The sequence below is a fragment of the Mustela nivalis genome (genome assembly GCF_964662115.1).
Source record: "Mustela nivalis genome assembly, chromosome: 9".
Lineage (NCBI taxonomy): Eukaryota > Metazoa > Chordata > Mammalia > Carnivora > Mustelidae > Mustela > Mustela nivalis.
This window is the reverse complement of record NC_139028.1, coordinates 116,824,101-116,834,291: the sequence shown is the minus strand read 5'-3', so window position 1 is coordinate 116,834,291 and position 10,191 is coordinate 116,824,101. Positions and strand designations below refer to the sequence as shown.

Sequence of the window (10,191 nt, the reverse complement as noted above, 5' to 3'; positions counted from 1 at the left end):
GTGGGTTAAGCCGCTGCCTTCGGCTCAGGTCATGATCCCAGCGTCCTGGGATCGAGTCCCGCATCGGGCTCCTTGCTCGGCAGGGAGCCTGCTTCTCCCTCTGCCTCTGCCTGCCTCTCTGTCTGCCTGTGCTCACTCTCTCTCCCTCTCTCTTTCTGACAAATAAATAAATAAAATCTTTAAAAAAAAAAGTAAATAAAACACGCAGTCACTCAGCAACCATTAAGAGGAAACTTAGTGACCTTCGCAATGTGCCAGTCACTCCCAGACACCACATCTCATCTCTTTGAACCTTGCAGCGACCCTGGGAGAGGGTCCGATCAGGTGAGAAAGGGGGGTGGGAGGTGCTCTGCTGGGGGTGGGGGGCATCACTCAGCTAGAAGGTCAAGCCACTGGCCCTTTGCTGAGAGCGGAGAGTGAGCGCACGGACGGACGAATGGGCTGAGGGATGAAGCAGACCGCCTGCCGCGAAGGGCTGTGTGTGCTCTTGTGTGTACAGGTCGACCCTGCCTACAGACAGGGACCCCTGGGGGGGTGGTCTCCGGTGACTCAGGGGGTGGGAGACACCTCCCTGGGACTAGGCACTGTGAAGGGCAAATCCCGGGGCTTGGTCCCCGAGGGAAGGCTGGCTGGGGGTGCTGGCGTCGGCGATGGGCAGAGGGGCAGCCTCGCCCCCGGGAGAACGCTGCTTGCTCGCCCGCATTCGCCCCAGCCTGACTGCCCCTCTGCGTGTGCCCTGGGACTGGGGGGTCAGGCAAGGCTGCCATCAGACTGGGTGTCTGAGCGGGGCCTTAGGCCCAGTAAGGACTGGGGATGGGGGTTCAGGAATGAGGTGCGTGGGGCTAGGTGGCTCTCCTGAGCACTGTGATCCTGAGGGGCCTGGGGACTCCTGGAGCTGGGTTTTTCTAGCCAGAAACCCCTCTGGGAAGAGCGGCAGGGAACTGGTCTCCCGGCGATGAGCAAGGTCTTACGATGACGCTACCTTGATACAGACAGATGTGGGGTCAGATACGACCTTGTGCTTCTGAGCCTCGAGAACTACCAAACGGCAGTAAAAGGATCAGTCTGGGAGCGAAGAGCCCACAAGACACACAGGGTCGAGATTAACATCACAATGAAACATAGAGTTAATTTAATTCGAGGTAGGCTTTTTTTGTGGTAAAATATACAACACAATGCACCCTTCCAGCCACTTTTGAGGGCCACTGAGTAAATCCACACCGTTTGCACCGACAGGCGGTTTGGGGGATCAGGAGGTCTCGTACCTGCCCGATGCCTTGGGTGACCCGGAGGGCCGGGGTGTGTTTCTCTTCAAGCCGTGCCACAAAAGCTCCATCCACAGACGGACGGAGCTGCGGCTCAGGGAGGGCCTTTCAGGCACTGAACCCGTCTCTGTTCCTGGGGGACGACGCAGTGAGCATTACACACGGGACTCCTGCCGGCTGTCACTTGGTCGGGGACTTAAGACACAAGGCTTCTTTGATGGAAGGGGACGTCCGCGGCCGGTGCTCCCTGCAGAAGGAAGTCCGGCCTCTATCAGCACACGGCGGTGACTGGCCGTCTTCACGTGAGCACACGCTGTGCCCGGCCTGCTTGCCCGTGGGGCCCGAGCACAACACACCACGTCACGCGGCTAGAAAGCCCCGGGCAAGGTGACTCAGTCGGGATCACGGAAATCTAAACACAAAACTGAAACAGACGCGGAGAGCCGGCGGCTGAGGAGAGTCAGGGGCTGTCGTCAGATCCTGCTCGCGTCGGGGGGATGACGGGCGGGGGGTCCTTGAGAGAAAGGATGGGGCTCCGTGGGGGAGGGGCAGGAGGATGTGGGTGGGCGGCTGGGAAGGAGCCGCCCCGGGGAGGGGGCTCAGTCTGCCCCTTTGTCAACTGGGCGGATCGTGGTACCAAGCACAGAACCGGATGTGCGGGCCACGGGCAGAATAATGCCCGACCGCCACGACGCCCACGGCCCGACCCCTGGGTCGGCGAACGTGCACTTACGAGGCAAAAGGTGTGGCCCCTTGGCAGCTGACAATAAGGGTTTGGGGCTTTAGGGAACCATGTGGCCGCACTGGCCACCCGGCGCGTGAGGCGGAGGGCCTGGCTTCCTTGGGTGCTGAGCGGGAAGAGGGTTCTAGGAGTGCGGGGACAGGGAGTGGGTCTGAGATGCGGAGGCCAGAGGACGAACCGGCAGGAGAAAATGTCCTGCGATCATCAAGACAAACATCAAATGCCCCAGAGGAGAAGGGATGGGGGAGGGTCTGCCTCGAGCCTGCCCCACTGCAAGTGTTTGGAAGGGTCTGGACGGCCCGTCAGAGCTCTGTGTGTGCGCATGTCCAGAGCCCAGCAGGGCTGGCTGGGGTGAGAGGGCAGAGGGGGAGGGTGGGAAGCCGGGAAGTCTGGGGGGCCCCGAAACCAGGGAGCTGGCTCTCTGTTCCAGGAAGCACTTGACCAACCCCCCCTTCGTTGGCCTGAAAGCACGCACAAGTGGAACTTCCCCCGTCTTTCTCGGGAGAAGAACTAAGGCAAACTGTGCCTCTAACTCAAACTTTCAAGTAAACCACAGGACTCGTGTGCAAACTTTACTGGAAGTACACATTTCAAGAAAAAGTCTTACAAAAAAATCTAAAAGGAACATGAATTGTTTTTCGGGAGTTTCCCATGGGAGATTCCTCTAGAAAATGTAGCCACTCCCCGATCCAGGGCAGGGCGTCACTGGTCCCGTCGCAAAGGTCCTAGTTCCACTCAGCGGCCAGTCAGACCCGCCCCAGAACACCTGCTCCCTTGCAGCTGTGGTTCAGCTCAACGGTGGAGAAAACGCTGAGACGTGAGGGTGACAAGCAACATCTTGGGGCCAGCGGCCCCGGGCTGGCTCCACTGCAGTGAGAGCCCGAGGGACAGAAGCTCCGGGGCTCTGGGCAGAATGTCACTGCTTATTCCAAGGTGCCTGAGGAGCTAGCTGCTACAGGCCTGGGCAAGCACTTGAGATTTACCAAAATGTCCCTTTTTAGGGGAAGCCACGAGGGGCAGAGTCAGCGGAGGACCCCATGCTCTGTGCCTCGCTGGGGACACTCCCACGCAAGTATATCTGGGGGGACAATGAAAAGACATTATAGAAAATGTAGAAAACACAGAAAGTATAAATATCTTTAAAAAACCATCATTTGGGGCCCCTGGGTGGCTCAGTGGGTTAAAGCCTCTGCCTTCGGCTCAGGTCATGGTCCCAGGGTCCTGGGATTGAGCCCCACATCGGGCTCTCTGCTCAGTGAGGAGCCTGCTTCCTCTCTCTCTGCCTGCCTCTCTGCCTACTTGTAATCTCTGTCTGTCAACTAAATAAATAAAATCTTTAAAACCAAACCAAACCATCATTCTCCAACCCTTGCCGTGCATCTTTCCATTTCCAGGGTCCATGTAAGTGTTTGCGTTTTTACTGCATGCTTGCGTTGACTTTTGTCACACGTCTCCTTTTGCTTCACGAAGAAGGGAAACTGTGCTTCCCAAGGGCAGGCTGCGTGTCCCACTGTCGTGGCTCTGAGCCCGGTGCCGTGCTGGCGAGGCTGGAAGCCTCCAGCCCACAGATGTGCGAACTGGCCGAACAGACCGGTGCCTCCATCTGGCTCTGAGCCAGCATCTCTGGGGACAGCTGCTTGTGCACGCGCACCCCCATCACCAGGCTCTATGGCTCCGCCCTCATGTGGGGCGGTGGTGGGGGCCACCTCCAGGCCCCGGCAAGCGGGTGGCAAGCGGGCGGCGTGCAGAGCCTAGCCACACAGGGTGGAGACACTCCTCGCCCGTTATCTCGAACTCAGTTCCTGGCCTCACGATCGAGGCTCAGGTCTCGAACTCAGTTCCCAGCCTCGCGATCTGCGTGGCTGCTCCAGGACCCTGCTCCTTCTCCCTCACCATGTGGCCAGGAGCTGCTCTCTGTGGAGGTCAGGGATGTGAGTGCCGGGGGAGGGGGGTACCCGGTGCCTTCACAACCATGGGACTGAGAGATGGGCCACAGGAACAAGCTGGTGGCAGAGCTGGGGACCAGGCCCTGTCTGCTCGCTGCCCGCGGGTGCAGAAATCACAGGTCATTGAAGCCTCTATCACAACACGTGGTGTGAGGGATGGCTGGGGGGGGGGGGTTCTTTCCGGCTGTGAGAGGCACATGGGGGGATGTAGGGCACAGGTCACAATGTTCCGCATTCACCCTTTCAGTAGCTTATCTCATAAGCCAGGAGGGAACGGGAGACTGCTGAAACCTGCCTGTGTTCCAGAAACACGGACATAGCTTTCAGCAAACCTACTTCCCAAAGCGGCCCAGCCGAGCTCCTAACATTTATGGACAGCGCTGCCCTGTCTACTATCCACAGAACTAGCTCGGCCCCAGGGCCTGCAAAGCAGGGGCGATGGCTGGCTGGGGGCGGGGGGTAAGGACACGGACAGCGCATGACACAGGGCCAGGCCGTGCCAGTGTGGGCCTGACACGGGCTCAGTGCCTCAACAGCACCCTGAGCTTATGCTCTGCTTAATGCCTGGATTTCTGGTCCGGAGCTTGAGGTCCACAGAGCAGGGCCACAGCTCTCTCATTTCCTGCGGTGGCCCCGGCCCTCGCCCCGCCTGGCATCAGTACGGACTTGCTAAAGGCGTGCAGGGACTCCAAGGCTGGTCTGTAGCTTAGCAGGACAATGCGGCCAGGACCTCATGTGGGGCTCTCCCAAGGTCACAGCCAAAGGCCTGAACAAGGGACGGCCACCCAGCTCTCTGATGCCGCTCAGTAGCAGGTGGGCTCAAAGCTGGCAGAAGGTGGCCTCTAGCCTCACTCTGTGAGGCCCCTGGTCAGCGGCTCCTGGAGCTGTTAGGAGTCTGGCCGCCCTGCTCACGGTTCAGCCTAAGAGAAGTGGCCCAGGGTACTGAAATCGACCACAATGGGACTTTCAAGAGTATGAGAAATGAAGTAATCCTCAAAAGGAATGTAAAATTCTGGGTCATGGAGCTTTCCACCGTAAAGGAAAAAGCTTTAATAGGATTACCGTAAAAGCAGAAAGACCACTTTTTAAGATTACAGGATCCTGTTATCAGAAAAGTGATTTTGATACAAAACAGTAAACTGCGGCATCACAGAAGTCACCGTATTTCTAAGAACTCCCACTGGTGAAGCACCGAGGGCACCCACCGCCCGAGCACTCAACGAGCCTATCGCAGGCCGTTCTCACGAGTCTTACTATTCCCCCGGACACCCTCCAGGGCCATGAGCCCACCAGGGACCTCTATACCGCCTGCCCTGGTGTACGGGTCTAGCCGATGACCTCAAAGCCTCTGGCCAACCGTGGCAGCAACAGAGTGACCCAGTGGTCACCGCGTGGGCTCTGGAGCCCGACAGCCTTGGCTCCACCCCCGGCTCTCCCATTGCTACGGACACTGTCTAGCCGCGGACGGCACACGGTCCCCACCTGCTGAGTAACAGCACTGAGCACCAGGACGTTGACGTTCCTTCTACCTGCTGGGCATGGATCCAAAGCTTCCTCGTGCAGGACTATCTCACCGGACAACAGACTCTCCCTCTCAAGGGCGATCTGGAGGCACCAATGAAAGGAACTGCAGGCGGCTGAACCGCCCGGGCACCACTCCGTGAAGCCAGCAGTGGCTAGAGCGCCGAGGTCCCTTGTCCTGGCTCCCTGTTAGGTCATCATAGCACCGGCACGTGGAAGGCACTTGGTCAACTTTGGTGGTGGTGGGGGACCCAAGTTCGGGCTGCGTGGACGCCCTCGGGCCCCTGGAGAAGAGCAGCTGGGTCACCAGGGGCCCCCCAAGGCAGGCCCATTCGAATCCCAGGACGTCAGAGACTCGGCGGGGCTCTTGTCCCCACCTCCACTGCCCGCAGTCTCGTTCTCCCGGGCCTGCTGGTCCTCCAGGACGAGGTCGGCCACCAGGTTCAGCTGGCAGGCCCTGAGCGCCCTCACCAGGTGGGACACCGTCGCGTCCTCTCTCTCGGCGCTCTTCCAGACTCTCAGCGACTCCCTCACCTGCTCAGTCAGGTTGCGGGGATACTTCTCCTCGATGGCATCGATCTTGGTGTCTGTCACGTGAAGGTGCCGGGCCAGTCTTCTCCAGTCCCTCCCCACGTTATCACAGACGATGTCAAACGCGGCACGCAGGTCTGGGGGAAGAAGAAAAGGATTTACCAGAGGTTTGGGGGACACGTTTGGGGACGAGTAACCCCATATTCCCAAAGCGCTTCTCAGTGCTGCCCAAGTGCTGGGGACACGAGAGGTCCTCCTGCAGAGGCTGGGTCATGCAGCAGTAGGGGGCCAGGGGAAGGTCAGAGAAAGCCTGAGGGGGGCCTCCAGTCCTGCCGCCAGCCCACTCCAGTGGCCAAAGAATGTCCCGAGCCACCACATTCTGGAAGAGGTTGAAGGATGCTGTCCTGCAGCCTCCAGAGGAAGCCCGGCTCTGCTGACAGCTTGACCTTTGACTTCTGGCTCCGGAACTGCGAAGGAATCAGTTCCATGTCACTTCAAGGCCCCGAGTTGCGGTCCTTTATATGGCAGCCCTGGGGCACGAAAACACCCCAGTTCTTACTTTGGAAGCTGCCTGGACTGACCACCAGCGTTTGGTCCGTGGCCATTGTGTTCTCATTGGTGGAAAGGTCAGGACTGAGACCAGCAGGTGGGGCACTACCGACCCTCACAGGTGGTTTCTGGAACGGAGGTAGTGAGCAGAGAAAAAGGGCAAAATGCAGCTCAGAGGGCCCCAGCAAATGTGTGTCTTCAGCTACAGACCCCCAAGATGCTGTCAGCCTGTGTGCCGACTCCTCCGTCCCCTGCAGGTGGGCAAGCGGGCCCTTATGTTACTGTGACCAATGGTACAGAGAGGGAAACTGAGGCACAGGGAAGAGGAGTATTTTCCTGATGCCATGCAGCTAGACAACGGCACAGCTAGAAAGTGAAACCCTGACGAGCCGGGTGCCCATCCACCTGACCAGGACGCTACCCCGTCTTCTGAGCGAGAGTAATACAGGACGGGCCCTCATCAACCCACCCCTACCTGGTAATCTCCGGTGCGTTCTCTTGCAACACACCGTTATGTACACGCATCGACGGACGGATCTGTGGTGTGTGCACGGCCTTCTAAATGTATTATGTCCCCAATCTCCCCCTGCTCAATGTCCTTGAACACGCAGCTCTTCACGTCCTGTCCTAGTTGCACGGCCTGGTGTGCGTGTGTGTATGCTTACACAGGGGTGTGTGTGCGTGCGTCTGGACAGGAAGTCTGAATCTGACTGACCCCAGGCAGAGCAGTCTCATCCTCATCTGCACCAGTAAGCATGAGTCTTTATGGAGCAACACCCGTGCTGCTACCGATCTACCCTTTCCGACCTGGTGACCAAAGGGCGGATGCCAGGCGAGAGCTTCGAGCCTATGAGAGGTGTCCCCAGAGCACTCCCCAGCACCCCTCCCAGGGCTCTGAGAACACAGGGCTGTGGCTGAGGCGCCCTGCTCTGCCCAAGTCTCATTTTCACTCCCCGAGGCCTGTGCAAGCCCCAGGGGAGGGAGGAAAGAGGGGGTGCCTGCGCACAGGGTAGGAAGCCACGCTGAAGGGCCTTGGTCAGAGAGGGGTAGGGCTAATCCCGCCCGCCCGCCGCGGCTGCCTCGGTTGGCCCCAGCCCGCAACGGGCCGCGCATCTCGGGCTCCTCACTGCAGCTCCCAGCCCCGGCCCGCGGGCCTGTAAGACACCGAGAGGGATCGAGCGCAGAGCCCGAGCACAGGGCTACCCCGAGGACTAGGCCGCCGGGCGACAGCCCCTCCCGGTTCTCCGCGTCCAGGACGCCAGTGGGGCGCCCCCAGAGGCGGAAGGAAAACGAAAGCGGCGGCGGCGCACCGAGCTCCGCAGCCAGGGGCGGTGCGCGACGCCCTCTCCTTCGGGGCGCCCTCGTCGGCCGCCGGCAGGGGCGACGGAGCGGCGGCCACTGGGGGTGTGCGCGCCCACGCCTCCCACCCCGGGGTGGGTCAGCTTCCAGGCGCTCGCGCTCCCCATCTGCACGCGGGCGGCTGCCCGGCCTCCCGCGAGCGTCCGGAGCCGATCCGCGCCGTCGCGCGCGGGGAAGGGCGCCCCCGGCCCGGCCAGGCCCCCGGCTTCCCGGGCCCCGCCGCGCCCCGCCCCCGGCGCCCACCTCGCTCCTCCGGCGGGGCCCCGCCCGCCGCGCCCGCCTCGAAGGCGTCCAGGCGCCGCAGCAGGTCGTGGCGCCGCAGCGACGCGAGCAGCTCGCGCAGCAGCTCGGTGCGCTCGGCGTCCAGCTCGTTCTGCTCCAGCAGCACCGCGAACAGGTCCAGGCCGCAGCGCACGCTCTCCAGCTTCCGCTTGCCCACGCGGGCCCGGCACAGGAACTTGAGCTCGGTCAGCTCGTCGTCCGACAGGCCGGTGGACACCGAGTGCAGCAGCACCAGGAACGGGTCCATGGCGGCGGCCGCCCGAGCCCCGCTCCGCCCCACCCGCCTCCCCGCCGCCGGGTCTCCGCGTCACCGCGCTCGCGCCGCCGGAAGTCCGCGCCCACGCCCACGCCCCCACGGTCTCGCGAGAACTCCGGGACACGCGCATGCGGCTCTGGCCCTGCTGTAGCCGTTTCCGCCCGGGAGTGCCCCGCGGCCGCCAGGGGGCGTTCCCGGAGAGCTCGCGACGGCCGGCTGGAGGGCTTCTGCGCCTGCGCCCTGCCGACCGTCTACCGCCCAGTGCGGTACTGTGGCCCCGGGACCCGGGAGCCAGCCGAGAGCGGGGCCCTGCGTTCCCCGGGCAGTGGTGCACCGCGGGTGCCGAGAATAAAGGCATTTCTTGTTAACATTGCTGAGAGTGCCTCTCGGTGCGGGAAAGGCCGGTCCGAGGTTTATCGGACTTTTGAGGTTTAATTTCATTAAAATTTCATTTCTCAAGCGACAGTCATTTGCGCGTTCGCCTGCCTTTAGTATCCAATGAGCGCCTGCTGTGTGCCGGGCAGGAAGTGCGGGGAACACACTTGGGAGCAAAGAGCGGAACTGTCCACCGGCGGGGAGTTACGTCATCAGCACCCGAGCTTACGTAATACAGATCAGAAAGTCGTGCGGTCGGCCCGAAGTTAGGAAGAGCCAGGGCACAGGCGAGGAGGGGATGGGCGGGGCGGAGGCGGGGCACGAACGGGGCCGGCGGTCGGAGCAGGCTTCACTGCGCAGGTGCAGGTGCAGGTGCAGGTGCAGGTGCAGGTGCGGGGACCAGGTGCAGGACCAGGTGCGGGGACCAGGTGCGGGACCAGGTGCGGGGACCAGGTGCGGGACCAGGTGCGGGGACCAGGTGCGGGACCAGGTGCGGGACCAGGTGCGGGGGCCGGTGGCCAGGTGTGTGGGTGTTGGGGGGAAGGGTGCGGGCGGGGGCACAGCCGCAGCAGAGGCACGTGAAAGCGGAGGTTCCGGGACAGCTCGGGGGCCGAAGTGTCTGGAGTCTCTGGGGTTGCCAGCGAGGAGAGGGGAGGGGTGGACTAGGAGGGTGCCTCCCGGGCCAGGTGCGGAACCGGCCCTGCGGCGCCTGAGAGGAGCCCCTGCAGAGTGTGAGCAGAGGAGGGAAGCCAGCCGAGTTTGCTTTAAAAAAAATAAAAATTATATATATATATATATATATATATATATATATATATATATATATATATATGAAACAATTCATGACTTATGTAACTTACCCGTTTAAAGTGTGCATTTCAGTGGATTTTACTATTATTCATAAGGTTGTGCAAGCTTCACCATTAGGTGATTTTAGAACGTTTTCATCACACGGAGTAGAAACCTGTTGCCTATTGGCAATTCCTTCCTTCCCCTTCGCCTCTTCCGCTCAGTCCCTGATAACCACTACCCTATCTTCTGACTCTCTGGATTGAACTATTTTGGACACTTCCTAGAAACGGGACCATGCACTGTGTGGCCTTTCCTGCCTGGTTTCTTTCTCAGGGCAGAATGTTTTCAAAGTTCATCTATGTTGTAGCATGTGCAGATGTTCCGTTCTTTTTTAACGAGTCAGCGGCAGTCCACTGTTGGGAGAGACCCCATTTGAATATATCCAGTCGTCGGCTGATGGACATTTCAATTGTTTCCACTGCTCAAAACCAAAATTCAGCTGAGTAAATTTGACGATCTTATTGGCTTTATTCAATGATTCATGAACCAGACAGCATCCCGCGTTGCAAGGAG

At 60.3% G+C, this 10,191-nt stretch overlaps 1 protein-coding gene across 3 annotated transcripts; it reads right to left on the bottom strand.

The window, feature by feature from the left end:
* Positions 1-1,103: 1,103 nt before the first annotated feature.
* On the bottom strand, positions 1,104-8,524 carry FADD (Fas associated via death domain). 3 transcript variants are annotated; one of them, XR_014298675.1, is made up of 3 exons: positions 8,157-8,510; positions 5,436-6,142; positions 1,104-1,512 (listed from the first exon to the last, which is right to left on the bottom strand). XR_014298675.1 is itself a non-coding variant. In XM_082682796.1 (2 exons), exons 1-2 carry the CDS (start codon positions 8,440-8,442, stop codon positions 5,778-5,780), a joined length of 651 nt encoding a protein of 216 aa, XP_082538922.1. In that variant the 5' UTR covers positions 8,443-8,510; the 3' UTR covers positions 4,980-5,777. The 3 variants fall into 3 exon arrangements, 1 of the variants encoding a protein (XP_082538922.1); XR_014298674.1 differs by lacking the exon at positions 1,104-1,512 and adding an exon at positions 2,567-3,085 and having other exon boundaries at positions 8,157-8,524; XM_082682796.1 differs by lacking the exon at positions 1,104-1,512 and having other exon boundaries at positions 4,980-6,142.
* Between the last annotated feature and the right edge of the window lie 1,667 nt (positions 8,525-10,191).